Consider the following 20,551-nt stretch of genomic DNA (forward strand, 5'->3'; position numbering starts at 1 on the left):
CACTGCATTAAACAAGATATTACAGTATCTCCTCTTCTCCAAGGTTGGTCTGGGTCATGCTTTTACACATGTACACTGACCTCATGAATACAAACCTAGGAAGATTGAACTGACCAATTGTACTGTGCAGTACTAAAAAAAAAAGACACAAAAACAACACACACACAACCCACTAGTGAGTACTGAAACTAACATTGTCCATTACTTCTGGCACACAGAACAACACTGCAAGGAAAACACAAAGATAATTTGGCATAAGCACAAACACTCAAACCTGAGTTTTCTGCCAAAATGAACATATGACTCAAGTTAGAGTTTTTCTCCTCTCCTATACAGTGACATATGAACATGACTCTGCAGGCTTGTACATTACATACCAATGCCCACAAAGCTTTTCCTATTTGGTCACACAACAGGAGAGCTAGAGCCAGAATATCAGTAACAGAAATAAAAGGACTCTACTGCCACCTATTCAGAGCTCCACACAAGATGACAGCTCCAGGCTGATGCAACAGCAACCACTGAAATGAGTCTGCAGGACATTATGATCACAAAGAGCCAATAAGGTTCCCCCTGCCCTTCATTCCTTTGCTTACCAGGATAGCCTTCCAGACTTTGTCTCACATTGTCCACAGTTGGATAAACCTGCAGGGAAAACAAACAAAACCCCACAAAACCCACAACTTTATAATGCAGCTCTAAATACACAGCTGACAATTTTCAAACAAAAATCCCTTTAAAAAAAGAAAATTCTTGAGGGGAAAAAACCCAAAACACTAAAAGCTTCATTTTTCAGAATGAACAGAACTACACAGCAGTTTAAACTAGACATGGAAAAATCAGTCCTGTACCAGTAACAAAGAAAGCCTTTAATGTTTTTAGCTGTCTTACATAGCTTAACAAAAGTCAGCAGGCAAAAGGTAGGAACTGAAAGAACCACGGTTTAGCTAATTTCACTTTGATCCTAGTAAGTTCTTAACATTTATTATATAAAATTTTAGATTGCATTTCAAATATGACTATGTGGGGCAGTTAGTGCACAGTGAGGGCACAATTTGGCAACATTTTCTTTGATTTAACAAGCTCCTGCCACAAACTCTTGTTTCTACTCATCCCCTTAGTTGTGCTGATAACTCCACCAAAATAATCAGTTTAGAAAATAATTTGTTTTAAGTATGAATCACTTGGTGGTTCAGTTACACCTCAGCATCACAAACAGCTGCTTCTACTAAACTCAATGGAAGACAAACTATAGAATGAGGATGAGAATATTGTAATTTTTTTGTCACTAGAGGAAAATATAACCAATCATACAGATGGAATTTATAGTACATCAAGTTTCTATGAATACACTGTTCAAACATGAGGCTAGTGTTACTTTAAGTAACTTTCATAATATAATAATAATCTACCATAATCTGCTGCATAATACTYATGTCAAGTAGAGAAGTTAAACATTTGTGAAAATAATTCAGATGGTAAAAGCTAGAGTAAGAGCTAAAATATACTTGCACAGCAAGCATCTGGGTTTCAACATTCAGAAGGAAAAACAGATCAGGGAACTACAAAAACTTAAATCTTCTAAAGTATACATCCACGAAGCTGCTAAACTAGAATATATCTTTCAATCACACATGACACAGAAGACCATGTCCAACAGCAATAGTAAAAACAGGTTTTAGGAAATATTAAAAACATTGTTCTGCTCTTGGTTTCTCCCATCTGCCATTAAATTCAATGAAGTTATTTAAGACCCAGATAAGCAGACAGCATCTGGGTAAGTGATAGGGAGTTAGCATCTTGCTTAACTTCAAATGTCCACAAGACAGAATCCACATCTACTCTACTGTCAGCAGACATCTTGAGCGATATTTATCTCATCCTAAAATGGGTCAGATGACTCATTACCTGGAAGTGAATCTCTCTTCCCAATGACCATAAAGGAAGCATAAGTGACTGGTTCCAATGATGACATTTAAGGCAAAGTGAAATGAATTCCCCTTAGCTTTCTTCACTCAATTCTAGCAGATTTTTTTTTTTTTAAATTACATTACACTGTTACAGTGCAACAAGTATTTCGTACTTTCAGCACTGATGAACTGAAGGGGAAAGATTCTTCCACTGATTGCAAGATGAAAACTAGGTTAGCTTCTTCCAAAAGAAAAAAGAAAACCAGTGACTATGAGATTAAAGAATAAACGAATAAACATTAAATGGAGGCCACCAGCACCTAAAAGCATACCAGGTGAATCGGAACACCATATTTAAGGAGAGTTGTCACACTGCTGCCCGTGGCCACCAGGCTCTCCTGGAACTCCGAGCACAGCCACTTGGACTCATCCACTCCCATTGAGCCAATGCTTGAGAACTGTCCAACAACAGGCCAAGATTCCTGTGCTGGTACCGATGAGGCATGCTCTTTCAAAAGCTATTGAGGAAGAATTAAAACATTGTTAGATTTCAACAGGAGAAGACAACCTTAATTACAGGTTTGATATTGCTTCTGTCAAAAATGAATTGGGGAATGTGTCAAAGAAAAAGATTAACACTCAGGCTATGTATTTAACTAGGCAATATTAATAAATCATTAATTAATAAATTAATTATCATTAGGATCTCCCCAAAGCCCACTACTCCTTCAAGAGAAGTCACAAGACAAGAGTCACAAGACAATCAGACAGCCATTAATTAGATAATGGGTAAAAAGAACTCTAGAAAGTCTTCCTAAAAGAAGAACCACAGAACATGGGTTTAAGGAGCCAAAAGAAATTAAACGATTAAACTCTTTAATATTAGATAGTTGTTAACCATCCAATTCCTTTCATATCCCCAAACCCCAGCTACAGTAGAACCCTACAGTAAGTGGAAAAAGTGAGCAATTAAAAGAATTTTCAGTTGTATTTTTTACAAGTTCTTAAGCTGTGAATGGAATTTAAAGTCCAATTAAAAAGAGAAAACAGAAAAACACAGACACTCCTTAAATTATATGTAGTAGCTACCTTTTCTCCCCTCTTGGGAGGGCTCTAATTGGCTTCAGTCATGAGAGTGTAGTGTCACTGGGTTTATCTGCATTTACACTAAAAAAAAAAATCTAAGCTTTTTAATCACAGAAGCATCTGCCACAAGACAGTCCATAGCCTTTATAGGTTTTTCTCTTTTGGTTTGTTTTCATTGAATGTCTTACTGGACAAAAAACACTATACAGTAGACATCTACATCAGAGATAGGATATGCTGCTTACATGCAATGTGAGATCTAAAAGAATAACTTTGTATTGAAAAGTAGCGTGATAAACAGACACTTTACATGTCACTGACATTTGCAATGGACTGCATTAGAATTTCTGGATCACATCATATAACATTCATTGTGGAATTTGAAATAATACCACTTTACCAAGTGATACAGGTTGAAAAATTCTACAATGGTGAAAGGAATTTAAAAGATGATATGAAATAACTTATTTAGAATTAAGTACTGAAACAGAGGGGACCCTACAGTAACCCAAGACGTGCATTTTTGTACAGACCTTTACCAGTGTAGCTTATCTAAATAATGGAGAAAAATTAGTATTCCTAATTATTCTGTTAATTAAGGTCACTAAATAATCTTAGAAATACAGTAGAACAACAAAAAGTGTGACTGAATGACATTAACTATGAGCAAGCTGTTGTTTAATTCAATTATTTTTACTGGCTCATTAGGGAAAAGAAACTGTAATAGTCCTTAATAGTTAAGTAAATTTAATAAGCCTATTTCCTATGTGTAAAAAAGTCTACATCAACACCCTTYTCCTCAGTGAGTGTCTTTGAAAAAGGCTGTTTGGCTCTCAGTCACAGAAGACTGGATTGTGAGCATCAGATTCATTAGAAACATCAACAGCAGACAAGAAGTCATTTTAGCAGTGGCGACTTCTCACATATCTGTAAACATATGACAATTCAGAATACAAGCTGACCTTGGTAATAGGGCCCAGGAATATTACACGCAGCCTCTGTACTCTGAGTTGCAAGTTTATGCTTTTGCCAACTGTAACAATACATTAGAAGATTGTGAGAATAGCAGGAAGAACTGAAAGGAACTAAAGAATGCTCCCCAAAATGGTACAGCTAAGAGGATATTGACAGAAAAACCCTATAGTTATAGTACCTTTCTGAGTCTAAGATGACCCCACTTTTCTTTATCAATACCTTGATATCGTCCAGGGGTAGAACCAAGTAGATACACTCTACAGAAACAAAAAATACCACCAAGAGATTATTTGGAGCTCTGCTACTCAAAAGTACACAGTCAGTGGAAATCAAGTCAATCTGAAAAGTTACTTTATGATGACCAAGAAGTGTAAGGTCATGCACTTTATATCAGCATGCCATATCTTCCATTTAGCATCAGAATAACAAAAGCAGCACATAAAACACCATGCATAATTTTTGGAATGTTTTAGTTTGTAAATTATTAAGACATGCAAGTAAAAACCTATCATCATGGTTTATACACACAAGTGCAACCATTAAATATTTAATCTTTTGCACTTAAAGCTTGCAATATACAGAAAAGTGGATTTTCCCCTGTATAATTTATTATCAGGATCTCATATGGTTGTCATATACCATCAGGCTGTTCTATAGCATCAACAGGAACTATCTATTTCAGTGCACAAAAATGCAGGAGACAGATGTTGTTAGCAATAAGTGTAAGTAATTCTTGTTTGGCACAGAACTGGGCATGTGATTTTGGGTGAAGCAAAACTCCCAATCTATTGCTATATCCAAATCAACAGATCCAGGTATGAGATTTTATTTGGCTGCCTAATAGCTCAGAGGCAGCAAGGAGCAAGTTTTCAACTGTAATGGTTTAGTTGTCTGTTTTCAGAGCAAAGTCAAACAGATAAGAAACTTGCCGAGAGACTCTGCTGATGGATGGTTTAAGAAGCTCTTCCTCACTGCATTTTATGCCTAGTTTCATCCATGAATGAGTGTCCCCTAGACATTACATATAGGACAGAATTGATGCTCATCCTAACTAGCAGCTCTCCCCTAACCTATGCATAAACTCACATCAGCTAGGGCTTACCCAACTGACCAAGCTCAGGTTATAGAAACCAGGCAGATGATCAAGTGAGTAAGAGCATAAGCTCAAGCCAGCTCACCACAAGCTACATCATCTTTTTATATATAATCTTGTAGGACTCCATGTGAAGAAAAAGGCACATTTTTCTATTTTGTATTATCAAACCAGGCAAGGTTTCAGTCTCTATTTCCACCACAGTTTATCACTTTTTTCAGCTTTTCTTTTCAATGAATTTGTTGCCAGCTTATAAAATTGCTATTAAGTAGCCAAGGAGATTTACACTTTTTGAAGTAAATACCCTATTTCAGTAGAAATGCAAGATGAATCTATTAGAAATTACTTAGCATTTCATTCAGGATGTTTAACTGATATCAAAGTGATATTAGAGAAGATTATTTCAAGACAAATTATATTATTACATAACTGCATTTTTATTATACGACATACCTTGCTATAGAATACTACACATGACCCATGCTTGTAATAGGCCGAATTCTGTACACATATAAATGGATGAAGCTCTGACTTAAAGCGTAGAGGCCTATTCTTAATGCAATCCCACTACAATAACCTTTGCTTGTATGACCCACTCATACATGACAAACCCAGCACAACTCAGATTCTTCAATGGTGATTTTACTGAAGCAAATTTTTAAGCCAGACTGACTTAAAGTCAGTGCCCCCAACACTCCTTACAGCTACCTCTATCAAATTACTGCTAAGAGACTTTTTTCGTTCCTTTAAATCATATGCTTGTAAAACTAGAAATTGCTCAATTCACCATAATCTCCATAAGACTATTAATGTTCAATTTAAATGAAACTCATTTTTTTACACAGCAGAATGCCAAAAGCATTATTGCAAATATAAAAGTGATCATTTATCAAGATACAAAGGCAGCTCATTACTTAGAACTTTAAGAAAAATCTGCAAGAGGTTACAGTTTATTTAAGCAGGCCGATTTCTGCTTTAAGTTTAACCCAAAGCATATGACAGTTCAAAAGCATCAGCTTTGGACTACTGCGAAGTATTCAGTTTCCTGAGCAACTAGCCCAAGAAGTCAGCCCCACTGAAAACTGCCTAAAGTTAGAATCACATTTGAATGCTGTTAGTCTGCAACAGGGTAAGCTTAAGAAACAAATCCATGACTTAATGGATCCTGACAACAGAGATGTTTAATTTTTTGGAAAAAAGCATGCAAGTTATTATAAACACATGATAGTATATACCTTGTCTCTGACAAATCATGTTCTTGAATCTTATCTATCCATTCCTTGAGTGTAGGAGAATTGTAAGCCATCAAGTAGCTTATTAGGTCAGATTTAAAATTAGTTTCAGATTCACCAGAAGAATCAGTTGGTCCCTGAGGTAGTCTTGGATATAAAGGACTTATCCATATTCTAAAAACAAAACAAAACCATAAAACAAACAAAACAAAAAAACACACCACACATTAACACAATGTTTCAGTAAGTGATTAAAGCAGATCTGGAGGTCCTAAATAAATACTGGACAGATACAGTTTTACTGTGATGCTACTAACTACAAAGTAACTTGCCTTTACTTTACAATTACAGAGTCATTGCAAGTCTCATACTCAAGATAAGAGCATAAAACTAATACTCTCAAATCAAGAAGACAACGTACATATTTATCCATGCATATGTTTACAGCTTTACATCACTGTTAAACAAGCCAGACTTGGACTTACCAACTAATGGTCTTTTCATTAAGATTCTCGGTGTAAATAGGAAAAAAGTTACACTGCAACACATTCTGCTGAGCTACTAGTTTGCATAATGACATAGAAAAATTCAAACTATAGATTTTGAAAGTTCTGCATAATTTGAAGGGTAGAGTACAATGATATTTCACTTCTCCACAACTTCCATCAAAATAAAGTAGGGTGAGCTCTACACAGCAAAAACAGCTGGTAACCTCCACAAATCTTTCACTGAAAAAACCCAAGCCAACAACTTTAAAAGATCACATAGCTCCCAAAATGAGAAAGCAACTGGTGAACCATGACAAGACAATATTTCAGTACTCAGAATTATACAGGTTGGTATAAAAGGATGAAGCTTTCATAACATCACGCAGGTCTAACATGGCACATGAAGTTCATATCCCAGGATGCAATAGCATCCTAGTATGTCAGCAAAGGGCAGTTGAGATAAAGCGATAAGATTAGTAGGCCTTAATTTGCTTTTCTGCTAAGTCAAGATGGACAAATCCCAGAGGTTTCCCTTGCTTTCTCATTTGACTAAGTCATCTTTGACGATGACTAATAAACTCTCATACTTTCTTCTTCTGCTATCACTGATTTTGGGTCCACCTCCTTCAGCCCTCCACTATCATAAATTCCTTAAGCAGCAAAATACGGTCTACTGAGTATCTAGCATACTGCCCAATTTTCACTGCCTTCATGCCTCCATTGCCCTTTCTCCAAGACAGAAGAGAAAAATAGCAGGGAACTGAATGATCTTTCTTATACTATTCTTTCATCAAGGTAGGATAAAGATTATATTTGCTAAAATCCTATTTGCTTTATGCAAGCAATAAAAGAAAGAAAATATGCTACGTACTGTCTATCATGCTAGCACTCTGCTCTTAAGTTATAGCTTCCCTCTAGTCCATCATTTCAAAATTTTGAGAGAAACCTTATAAACACCACAGGAATAGGCCAAACTTTATAAATGTTCATTTATTTCAACTGAGCTCAGCCACAAAGAACACTAGCAGCTAAGTGGAAAGAAAGAAAAAAGCAAAACAAAAAAAACATACTAGTTTATTCCAGTTTCATTAAAGCTTACTAAAGGGGATGAAAATTAAAGCTTTACATTGACATTTACAAACTAGAAGTCCTATGCCTTTTAAATTCAGGAATAACTGCATCACACACACATAAACATGTTTTGCTTTTGCAAAGCTATCTTTAAAAAAAGAAATCTTGGACAAAGATCAGCATGGTTTACTGCCAATTCAAACTACTACCAGTACCATAAATTGCCAGTAAACAAGATCAAGCAGTCATAAGTATTGTAAAACCAAAAAGAGTTTGAGGTATTATTCCCTTCTCAACTGAAAACAACCAACCTAGAGGTTAATCTGCATTCTGAGCAAACTGACCTGAACAATCATTTTCAATCTACCATCTAGCAGTTCTTTCCATTCATACATTATGTAGCTATAGTAACCAAAGCATCTGCATTAACAATTTTACATAAAGTTCATACTATCCTTTGCAATTCAGAGGCCTACAGAACATACAGAAACCTATGAGCCATCATACCAGTAAAACTGCATATTACTACCGCAAAGTTAAAAAGAAGAAATATTTTTCATGTTTGACAAGTATGGCAACTTGTCAAGCATCGCAAATGGGTATTTTCACACCCCCTTGGTCTTCTAAAAGATTATCTGCCAAAAGATACTAAAGCCATCTCTTAGTAAAAGATCTCAAAGTAAGAAACTAGCAGTTGCATTTCTGCCACTCAGCCTCATGAGAGGTTGCTTCAGACAAGTGCAAAGGTTCAGAACCATGCCATGTTTAACAGCAATGAGATGCGTGTCCAGAAGACAGCAACTTCTGAACAGCCACTTTCAAGTAGTTTGACAAAGAACTCTAATACCATAAGTTACTGTGGAGAGCTAACTAAAAAATTCTCACGGGGGGGTGGGGGGGGAGAGGGTTAGCAGCAGGTGTGTGTGGGGGGTGTTATTATTAACATGCCACTTTTAGTACTGTTTTTCAGGAAAGCCTTGTAAAAATCTCTATAAAAAACCATGCATTGTTTCCTTGGACACTGGGTCATTATTGACTGTATTAATACATACTGCAATCAGGAAATGTATTAAGGAACCATGTTTCCCACAAATTGGTTTAAGGAGATTTTAAGTATTATTTCAGTTTGTCAGGCAAACACTTCAGTCCTGTCCATCATCAAGTTACACTCTAGATACAGTTACAGCAGAAACAGAACATCTGCCCAGTCACATTATTCTTGCAACATTAAGGTAATCTTTAAATAGTTGCTTGAGCTTTTACAAAGAGCACCTCACAGTTAGTCTTTTCATAAAGAGATAGCGTGGCGTAATAAAAGAGCTGAAATTAGTCAGAACAGGTTTAAGGTAATGGCCAGCTCAAAATGAAGTTTTGTTTAAAGTAGAAAGCAACTAGAGTTCAGGCCTAGACAGCTATCACCTTTCTAGGTGTAGTTTTTTGCCGCACAGCGCTATCTTAAGAACACAAGACTTGCAGCACCGGATAAATGAAAAGGCCCATTTTGTATCCTTGTACTAGCAGTACCTTGTATCCTGTCTCCAGCAGTGACAGTAAGCAGATGCCCAAGTATTGAAGTAAGGTGAACACACACAATACTTCCTCCTAGGACTCTCCCAGACTCCAGCTGTTCTCAGCTGAGCAACTACCCCAACTCAGGAAGTTTCCACCTATTTTGCAACCCTCAGTGGACCTTGCCCCCATACCCTTTGAATCCTTTTAGCATCCAGAACACCCTTTTGCAAGGAGTTCACAGATCAACTGCATACTTCACAGAGAAAAATTCCCTCTGTTTATCTTGAATATATCTTCTGACAGTCCCATTTCATGAAACCTAGTTTTTTATTTGAAATTAGAGCAATCTATCGTCATTCTTCTCCATGACATTCAGTTCTTTAGACCCTGTAATCTATTTGTACAGCACCTAACAAAAAAAAAAAAAAAAAAAAAGGAGTGCTAAGGCTTTAGCTGTTATATATTATGTTTTTATTAGAACTAACCTCAGTCGACTTTGCTGAACAGCTGTTTATTCAAGCTAAAAAAATAGCTGGGTTTCAAAACTGAATCTGTAAGAGAAACCCCTAACCCTGAAGCTGTGGCTCATGTAACACTAGCAATACATGTGCCACTTCAAAACAACGTAGAGCCTGGCACAGAGCTAAGAATTTTTGTTGCCAGTGATAGTAACAAGCAAAGAAAGCTTACAAGTGTCTGCTGTAGGCATTTCATTTTCCAGACAGACATCTTTGATTCCTCAAAACAGTCATGTCATTAAATACACAGGTATTCCCCTAATCTGTATCAGTCATTGGAGAATTTCTGTTACTGTTGTGTCCTGCATCTCCACACACACTCAGAGCTCTCGGGGGAGAAGTCCTTATTGCCTGCTTGCATAGATTTGTAACAGGTCTTTGCGCAGTTGCAAGCGCAAGAAGGATCTCCACATGCTTATTATCTCATCATGCCAATTAATGTTGATACATTCCAAATGCTTATTATTTTCCAGTGAAGACAGTCAGGCCCAAATTATATTTTTCTAATTGTTTTAACACCCTGAGATCCCAACAGACACATCACAAGCCTTAGAAAACAGTATCTGTGCCCAATTTGTTTAATTCCCACCAAAATAATGAAAATTAAGTCTCTAACCTGCTTTAATGATTTTTAAATTCTCATTAATGCTTATTTAAAGCCTGATTTTCAAACATATTTGGGTGCTTAATGACAGAAAGAGTTGCATGCCTAGTGCAGTAAAAAAACCCACACAGATTTAAAACAGATTAGAAAGTGTCACTGAGATAAGTCACAGTATTTAAAGATAAGTTTTCAACAAGTCTTTTTCAAAGTAGAAGCAGCTTCACAGGTTTTATCATTTTTTTCCTCAGTTATTTCCATACTGAGTTTGTTCCATGCACAGTTCAGAAAAATATTAGCCCACTTCAGGTTTTAGCTTGGCTGTATTACAGCTATATATGCAGGTTAGCATCTAGGCATCTAATGTAGGTCAGCACAATTTTGAAAGTTGAGACACCTAGTCCTCCAAAAAGGTCACTTACACATAACATGAGCTAGATCTAAAAATGGTTAATATCAAATGCTGAGAATGTTAAAAACAGTTATTTTTTGCAATTCAAACCAAGCAAGTTCTTATTTCAAATACTTTTCCCATTTATCTGATAAAACATAACTAGCATAATCCAGCTCTTCAAATGCAGATAATCAATTCTGCTGACAATTCAAAAAATTAAGTCCAGCTTCTGATTTAGTACAGCACAGTCAATATACTTAGTAAAAAAAAAAAAAAAAAACTGTACCATACACCATCTATACATTCTCTTATCAAATCTCTGTTGTTCACCACAAGGCAAATGAAAAAAACAGATCTATCATTACTTACACCTATCTTTCAGATCAACGTATATAACCCAGAACAACGCATGGGCTAACTACTTAACAAATCTCGTTTCCCTACTAGTAGTTTAAGAGATTTTTGCTTACCCCTGAGTTTTCTGGTGCCAATCTTCAGCAATAAGATTAGATGTATGTATCACAACTCGAAGACCTTCTTCATATAACAGTAACATCATTTTCCTTAAAAATAGTGTGTGTATATATATATTATACTTTATTTTCTACTCTCAGGATACTTAAAACAAATGAATTAATAATCCATTACAATGCTCTATTAAGAGAATTCCTTTCATATCATTTGTTCAGTTCTGCATAGCACAAACAATTAGACTTCAATTTATGTGCATACTATTCCAAACTCACATGGCAGTCATCAGAATATGCACATACATGTTTAGTAGTGGCATCATACAATCTATTTCAGGTTACCTCTTAACATCTCATGCTACTGACTTCCAAAAGCGACAATGAATACTTGCAGAACACTTTCTATGTTTCAAATAGACTCATTCTTTTGTTGTTTGTTAAAAAAGGAATTAAGGTATACCAAAAGGTATTTGCTTATAGTTGAATTTATTAAAATCTAGTTCTTCTCTCAAACTAACAACTTTAAAACAGAAAAGGTACCTAGATAGCTCTTAGGGTGGTGAAGAGGTATTCATATGAGTTATCCCTAAGTCTAAACTTGAGCTACAGGACAAAGGAGTTTTAAAACTAGTAATTGAGTTCCAGAAAAAAATATATACATATACTGAAATGTATATTTTAACATAAGCGACTAAGTTTCCATATACAAGTTTTTACAGTTGTGTCAAGACAACATATACATGACCTTGAGGAAAGAGCACAGTTGCCAGAGAAACCAATGATCAAGAATTAAAGTCATAAGGAAAAATATTCCTATTTTCATTGCTGTCTCATGGCAAGATCAATACTAAGCAAACATCAGGCTCAAATTCAGGCAATGACTTACTCAGAAATCTGTTTTTAATGTTAGAATTTAGCAAACTAGGATTTAAGTACCTTGCACTGAAAAGAGACAAATTTTCTGTTCTTACTGAAAAGTAATATGCAATGCCTCTAACTATAATCAAAACAAATCTGGAAGCTATTTTGACTTGTTTCAAGCACAGACTGAGTTGACAGCAAAGCAAGAATTTTACAGCAAAATAATACATTAAGATTAAGGTATATAAAAGTGATAACACTGACCAAAATACCACTTCCTCAAAATTGCTGGCATGTAATTAAGTTTTACATCATGCAACATGAATAAAGTTTAAATATTTATATTTATGTGGTAAAAATCTGTTAAGTTTCTCTTGGAACAAACGTGTTCTGTTACCTACCTTCTTTAAATTGCTAAAGGTTTAAAAATGTTAAATATAAAGGACTTCCAGCATTTAAAGGGGTTGTTTTGGGTACTCTACCTCTGAATGCATGTTCCAGTGCACCTGATTTACTGTTCTGCTGTGTCCCCACTTGCTGTGTTCCATCTACACTAGAATATGCATTCAGAGGTACACTACCCAAAACCCCATCACTGTCACTTATTAACCTCAAATACTGGGGCGGAAGAAGAAATTTAAAATGGAGCATATGGAGAATAAGACAGCTGGTGCTTACACTACTTAAAAGAAAGCAAGCTGAAGCTTTAAAAATGATCAATCTAACAAATCAACCTTAATACCCTCAGTATCCCTCACTTACATGAAGGGACTGGTAGAGAAGCCAGATTCATTGTTAAAAATGTTGATTTCTCCCCCCCTCCCCCATTTGCATGTATTCTTCTCCAAACAGGTGAAGATAAGGTCACTATGCATTCTACCATAAATAGAAGTGTGCCTTAAATGAGCATTTCAGATCTATGTTTTAATTTAATGTCACCTTTTATAAAGGCTTATAGAAAAAGATTAATTGATAGGAAAATTTGAGTGCCTTGAAACCAAAGACTTTTGCTGTATGAAACAAAAGATTACATCTCTCCTTGTCTGTAGCTTACAAGCTACAAAATTCCCTTCACGACACTTCTGTGATATCCAATTCAAGCTTTTCTTTGAAAATAATTAAAAATGCAGCTATTGTTTCCAGATTTTCCATATTAACTGCAAAAACAGAGCAGCAAATCAGTGTTCTGTCCAATCTGTCAGTGACTAATAAAGTCTGCATATCGTTTTGGTATGAGTTACTGACAACCAGTATCTGCAGTTCACTGATTCCAGTTATCTAACTTGCACATCTCCCATGTAGTTAATAGCTGATTTGTTTCCTTAAACTAGAATAATTCTATAATCAATAGATAGAAAATAATGAAAGAAATTTGTCTTTAAGACCCAGCAATTTCTATAAAATCCAGTTTTATGGTCTTAAAACAACTTGCAGATACATGAAACAGATGCATGTAGAATACAAAAAGACAATACTACTTTTAGGTTTGATCTCAATGCATAGTAGACCTTTCCTTCCTAATCATGTCTTCAGACAGTAACAATCTAGCTTCCTGTCCTATAAATTAAGGCATTAGACGCTAGTTACTACTCCAAACATGGTAATTGCACACACCAACTCTATGGTCATCTTTAGAGGCGTAGCTTTCTGCTTCACAACAGTTACTTACGTATGGTGAGTTCCAAATGCAATATCCAGTTTAGCCTATAAAATGAAAGAGTTGATCATCATTAGAAATTTCTATTGTGCATTTTTACATGTAACAATGTTAATGGGAGGAAGGTGCTCTATGTTCATTTTGTTTCATTTCACTGCTCTCTAGTGGAGAGATCATGAACCATATACAACTTTTTTCTCTTATTATCTTTAAATATACTTTTCAATTGCCAAAAGTTATACTTTAACTTGCAATGCAACTTTTTTGCTGCTGCAACTGCTACAACAGACTTTCTAGTCTCTTGCCAGCAATATTTTCAGAAACAGTCAGTCTTCTGAAACTTATAAGCTGCTTGTAAGAGCTGACAATGGCCAACACTGCAAAGAAAAGAACCAGAGGAACCAGAGACAGAACTGCCTTTTTCTATTCAGTGCTTTCCTCTTATTAAAATTGGTATTTGCAACAATTTCTAGAAAAAGGATGAAATACTTTCAGACCATTTAAAAGCCTTCCCTTTAGAAAAAAAAAGTACTTCAGCTTCATATATGGGATGGTCATAACCACGATAATGTAATTAAACTTGATAGCTTTTATCAGACACGAGTTACAGATGCTGTTAAGTAATTTCATACAGAGATGGCTCCAACATTGTGCCTAGTTAATATTGGGGGGGCATATAAGATGAAAACATTAAAGTTTCATTTTAGGATACTGAAATAATGGAACGCACACAGACTACTAGAAGACTCCGAAGCAGTATAGCTGAGTAAGAAACCCATCACCAATATCACCTTCCCCACAACGTTATGATCCGACTATTAACTACACTGACAGACAAGGCTATCATATGGGAGATAATTACACTTAAATTCTTGTTATGCATGAAAAAGAAATACCTTACATACAAAAACATGAATTTACTGTTAGTGCAACCAAAATCTTAACAGTCAAATCAAAGCATTGTTGTTAGTCCACAACTTAGTGCAAACACCTGATTAGTATAGCATAATGCAGCCCAAAAATCCTGGCCTTGGGAACTCACTAAGTTTTGCACCAATATGATTATTCCTGGGGAGTTCAGTGTCACCAGTTTGCTGAGGAGGAAGAAAACTTCAGCATCAAGCTTCTCCCAAAAAGGAAGAAGAAATCCTCAGCACTGAGGACATACTTCTCCCAATAAAACCCCGGAGCATGGGCACCTTGCCATTAACACTTCCCTCCTCCATGCTGGAGCCAGTTACCTTAAGACTCAGTGACAGCAAAAGAGCGAGTGTAACAGGGAAAATGGCAGACGCTAGCAAGTGCATGCATAGTGATTTCAACTGTATTGTTGAAATTCGCTCCAACAGTACTTTCTTGTAACACATATCCAATCTAATAACAACTTTGACGAGCCTGAAGATTACAATTACACTAACAACAACAATAATAAAATTTTTCGCTTTGTATATAAACACGGCTTCTTTTCATCCACAAAAAGAATTTGAGTGTAATAAATTTGTGGAGAAGGTAGGCAGCTCTTCTACAAGCCCTACAGCATTTCTGTGGGTAGCTATTCTGTGCAAACTTTTTGTGGGTGACAGCCTACAGTAATCATAAAAGACCAGGAACACAGTTAATCTGTTCCTATAGTCCTGGGAAGTATCCTGCTTAAAGTATAACAGTAAGTTTTTTGGACTTCCCATATAACACGTATAAAATACTCTTCTTTTTGTCCATAACAAGGTTTGGAGCACACAGATTGCTTAATTTCAACTGAAAGATGATGCAAAAGTTAATTACCTGACAAAAGCTAATGTTCTCATAAGGGCGCGCTTGTGCGAGCAGTTCAGCTTTGGATTCTCTCTTTTCACCATGAACTATCAATAATGGCTTCTTCCTTAAATAAAAGGAGATTATTTTTAAAACATCCAGTGAATTAGTCATTAGTCCAAACCACTCTCCCACACAGCTATGACGTCTGGCTCCTAAATCCAATGGCCCAGCAGGATGATGGCACTAGAGTCTGTACGGCTTATTAACTTAGAATCTGTATGGCTTATTAGCTATCTCAAAAAAAAAACAAAAAACAAAAAACAACAACAACAACAACAACAACAAACAAACAGCTACTGGGATACAGACCTCTAAGATGAAGATGCTAGAAAACGTTGACGGAAAAGAAAAACAGGAAGTGTGTGGAGAAAAATCCAACACGGAAATAAAAGCTAGTAATACACAGACAAGTGTTCCTTACCAGAAGTTTTATCTGGAAACAGACAGATAGTCACTTACAAGTATTGATATAGACAGTGTTGGCCTGTAAGTCAATTTAATTATTGATTTATTATGGAGGAAATGGGGAGAGGAGAGGGAAAGGAGAGGGCAAGGTTTATTCTTGTGATAGTTTCAGGTTCACTTCCTAATACTCAGTCTACTGCACTTTTAGTAAAATGAAAAAAAAACCAAACAAACAAACAAAAAAACCAAAAAAACCCCTCACACACCACACAAAAAAACCCACACCAACCCAAAAGAAACTCAGTTATAATAAAAGTTTCCTTCATGTATGGTAGAGTTGCAATTATCAGAATGGAGCGTCAAAGAAACATGAAAAAACTGCTATCATGACAACCCCCAGCAACTCAAACCGCTCCATATCATCCTGATCATTTTCACGCATTTTTCTTGTGCTCTTCCTATATTCCCTCCTCTCTCTTGCATTATTTTGCTCTTAGCTCTGTAAACTATACAGCCTAAAAACTTGCTGTTCTGTCTTTAATATCCTCTAGCACATTGTTGTTTTGGCCCATGATGGGGCCTTCTAGAAGTTAATTAATAAAATCAGAAACCAACCATACTGAACTCTGAGCAGCTAACACTGCCTCAAAAAGATGCAAGAAATCGATGGCGAGCTAAAACTGTAGAAAAAGTGTACAAGGAAAACCAAGAGCCTACACATACACAATCCGGAAAAATAATTTGCAAGTGCAAACAAATGTTTATCACTTGATTATAAAACTTGCAAGAAATGTACGAGTCGGAAACTGTATCACTTCATCTATGTAAATAAACATACCTGAATTCTTGTGGATACTGTCTTACAAGCCATTCCACATCTATACAGTAATTAAACTTGCACATAAGAAAAAGAAAACAGACTCATTAAAAAGAAAAAGCAGAGTTTGTCAAAGCAATGACTACAGCTAAAAACATTTCCTACACAAAGGTATTGATCAATACTTCTTATAACATATGAACAAGTATTACTAAACTGCAAATAGCATGTTTTAAAAATAGGTATATTTTTGAACTTCACATGCTTTCTTTAATGTTTCTTTTAATAATTGAAGGATGAATTTAAATTATTCAATACTAAATATTTCATAGTCAAACTAATTCATAGTTTGACAGGCAGACAAAGGAGTCACGTATGCATAATGTAAAAGCTTTGCTGCAAGAACCATTTCTTGCCCTGTGTTTGTACTGCGGATGATAGCTAGAGCTGCCATGCAATAACAAAAATATCATCCTAGATTGCACTGTATACTACTCATTTCCACCATCACCTACATGCACACAAATATGCATTTTTCAGTTGCCCATTCCCAGAAAACAGGGAAAAGAAAGCAGTCTAATAATATCTGCCCTAATTCAGGGCAGGACATGGGATGATTTCCTTTTTATACTTCAGTAAGCTGTTACATAGTTGAAAACAGTGGGGACCCTAACTGTATTTTAACAGAAGCTAGTTATCAGGTACATGACAAAAACATGGAATAGCAGGCTTGAGGTCAGAGTTACATTAGGAAGTGAAATTGATTCAGCAAAAAGGAAACTCACCTGAGCAGAAGACAGGAGAGTCCCAAAAAGAGGAGACAAAATATCTATCAAAAATATTAAAGCACAACAGAGTTATTAAAAAAAGTAAACATTTCACATCTTGAACAGTTTGACAACTACTATAACACAAGTGCTGCACTGTTCACAGGCTTGGTGGAATAGACACATTCACGATTAAATCTAATGGTTTGAATATTCAAGTCACTGATGCTGCTGTGAAGCAATTCAGGTCTTATGGTCCTAAAAAGAGTAACCCCTCTCAAAGTAGAAAAATCAAGTTAAAAACTCATTAGGAAGAGAGACCAATAGCATACAGAGAAATGGACAAACTACTCTTTCCCTTAGAGAGATTGCTTAAGGAAGAGTGGGGGGTAGAAGCAATGAGAATATAGTTAATGCTTATCTGTTAGAGGCTGTACAGACAGAAGCCCCCAATCTTCCCCTTTTCCCCATGTTTTTCTTCCCCCCCATTTTGAGGTGGAAAGGTGAAGTGCCCACAGTTTTGTCCAAGAACTTGCTGATCAACACAGGCTGAGGGCAGATAGTAACTCAAACCGTAACTAAAATGAGGAGGGACACACAGCAAATTGATAAAGGACGATGCATATCCTTAGTCTATTTTATTGTTGGGAACACAAAACACTAACTAACTCAAGAACTTAAAACGTCGGTAACTGAAGAGCAACAGCTTCTTAAAAATACATTCTGCATATATGTTCCAGCATAGACACCGTATTTTATGCCCTTTCTCTACAAAAATCTAGTTTGGCCAGTTACAAAACCCAGCCTCTCCCCAAGCTGAAAGGATCACCTAGCAAGATAAGTACTCCTAAGAAGGGAGGAAAGCTCAAAAGCCACAATGCAATCACAGGGTAGGCAAAGGCATACAGCACAATGCAACTGATGCCTCTGACACAGGTTGTCCTCAATAACAAAAGCTCATAGGAAGCATATCAGGTAGAGAAAGAGTCACAACTAACTGCATGGGTCTTCAATCGTTTGTTCTCACAACACTACAGAAATTTATACTCCATTTCACTAAATTTCTGTGCACAAATCCTCTACTAATGCTTGTTTTTGATTCTGTCTTGTGATGCATGAGATTTCTTTTCTGAAAGTGTGGATGTTTATAGGTGGGCAGAGCTTTTCCCCCCTTCAGATGAGCTACGACTAACTTCAGTTACAAAGTATTCTTGAAACATTGCTGTTGTACACTGAAGACTTCACTTCCTATTGCACTGAAGAGGGACCACAAATTCCAGCAGCAGAACTCTAGAAAGTTCTCGCACAGACCTTGTACAGTATAAAGTAACAGTAAATTACTAGGTCCAAACCAATCAGCAGCACAGACAAGTGCAAACCACCAACGTGGGAGGGTGGTCAGGCACCCAAGAAAAGCATCCCTTTAAGATGACAAAGGGAAGTGCACTTCCCCAAATGAACTCATGTTGAGAGCAGCAATAAGCATCATATATCTGCCTTGGATAAGTGAACAGTAAGTTTGTGCAGCATAACTCAGAAGTTAAGAAAATCAATATCAACAGGTTTATGCCATAAAATATACTTTTAAAAGAAAAAGGTGAAGATAACAGAACCAATTCGTACAACTTGCACATTTAGAAGTTGAAGCCTCAGTTACACCAAGGAATAAATGCATTAAAAAAAAAAAAAAGGGCATTTTCTTGCCCACAAGCCTCCCAAAAGTTCATTTCTGTACAACTCACTTGTTCACCTTTTATGTGTAGGGCTCCAGAATTATAATTCTGCTTGATTCCTCTGACTTTAGTGAGGAAAAATCTGAAAGGGTTCCCTCCATTCAACAGATCCCAGGTATCTTGGGCTTCACTGGGTGCTTCACAACACTCTTCTGCCTTCTGATTCTCTGAGAGTTCATTATCTTTGTGAAAATTCAGAGGATGCTCTTTGGGTGCATCGTTCTTCTCTTCTTTCACTGTTTCTTTGTGTGCTTGCTTTTCCTGATCTTCAGGCTCTTCATCACTACTAGAAAGACACCAACCCAAGCCTTCTTGGCTAGGTCTCTGTTTCTCTGCCAGACGTGTTTCTGCAGGAAAACTTTTATCACTGAACTTCAAGGGAGAGGCCTTTCTCTTGTGAGCAGCTTTCCTAGCCTCAGAGCATGGATACTGTGGCCCACTTGCTCTACCACATGCAGCATGCAATAACGAAGATGTAGATGGTTTCTCATTATCAGAATTTTCTTCAGTACTTTCGTCACTGCTAGATACCGTCCATTTTCCATGTGCTCCTTCTTGAAGCATGTTCCTGGAGGGAGGAAGAAAACACAAAAAAAACACGAAATTGTACCATGATTGCTGTGCTTCAGGCCATTTTCCTTCCTAGCATCCTTTCACTCATCCCTACAACTTTTATGATTTTCTTATTTGACAGGATCTTCAGATTTCTGACAAGGAGATATCTCATAGCATACAAAGCTTATTTGTTTCTGCACCCTGGTGATGAAGAAACGCTGATAATGGAAGTGACCATCCCAGAAGAAGCATTTAGTGTGCAAATCTGCACGCTCCAGACTAGTTGGGATAGGAGAACATGCACAAAAGCACTTAAAAAATAAAAAGAATGACCTTCATCACATAAATATTCGATATACTAAGTTTAACTACTAAGCCCAGAACACTACATTGTAGAAACACAGAAGCAAGAAGTGAAACACAGCTGCAGCAGTTTATTAACGCTCCACCCACAGCGAGAAGCTAAAGTTACCGTATCGAAAGAAAGACCACGGGCAAGCGAGCTCGATTTAGAAACGAAATTGCTCCGCGGCCTGCAATAACCCAGTCGGTTCCGGCCCGAGGCCCCCCGCTCCCAGCTGCCCCTGCGGG

The 20,551-nt window shown here is 36.6% G+C and overlaps 1 protein-coding gene across 18 annotated transcripts in view; it reads right to left on the bottom strand.

Annotated features, from left to right (window-relative positions):
• The window catches only part of TDP1 (tyrosyl-DNA phosphodiesterase 1), a 55,118-nt gene that overhangs the window by 34,196 nt on the left and 371 nt on the right, over nt 1-20,551 (bottom strand). For 5 of the 18 annotated variants that reach the window (XR_003255740.1, XM_026079429.1, XM_026079423.1 and 2 more), the window contains exons 1-12: nt 20,433-20,533; nt 19,423-19,973; nt 17,691-17,734; nt 16,927-16,982; nt 15,651-15,747; nt 13,881-13,915; nt 11,351-11,443; nt 6,300-6,470; nt 4,191-4,228; nt 3,959-4,029; nt 2,243-2,428; nt 597-645 (exon numbers count right to left, since the gene is read on the bottom strand). Coding sequence is in view for 17 of the 18 variants with exons in the window: in XM_026079429.1 (XP_025935214.1) it covers nt 597-645; nt 2,243-2,428; nt 3,959-4,029; nt 4,191-4,228; nt 6,300-6,470; nt 11,351-11,443; nt 13,881-13,915; nt 15,651-15,747; nt 16,927-16,982; nt 17,691-17,734; nt 19,423-19,969 (1,387 nt within the window). In the remaining variant the exon portion in view is untranslated. Of the gene's footprint in view, nt 1-596; nt 662-2,242; nt 2,429-3,958; nt 4,030-4,149; nt 4,229-6,299; nt 6,471-11,350; nt 11,444-13,880; nt 13,916-15,650; nt 15,748-16,926; nt 16,983-17,690; nt 17,735-19,414; nt 19,974-20,432; nt 20,534-20,551 lie in introns of those variants that run through there. The other 13 variants (XM_026079439.1, XM_026079436.1, XM_026079437.1 and 10 more) reach the window with 9 other exon arrangements.

This window comes from Apteryx rowi, unplaced genomic scaffold, assembly GCF_003343035.1.
Source record: "Apteryx rowi isolate R43461 unplaced genomic scaffold, aptRow1 scaffold_5, whole genome shotgun sequence".
Classification (NCBI taxonomy): domain Eukaryota; kingdom Metazoa; phylum Chordata; class Aves; order Apterygiformes; family Apterygidae; genus Apteryx; species Apteryx rowi.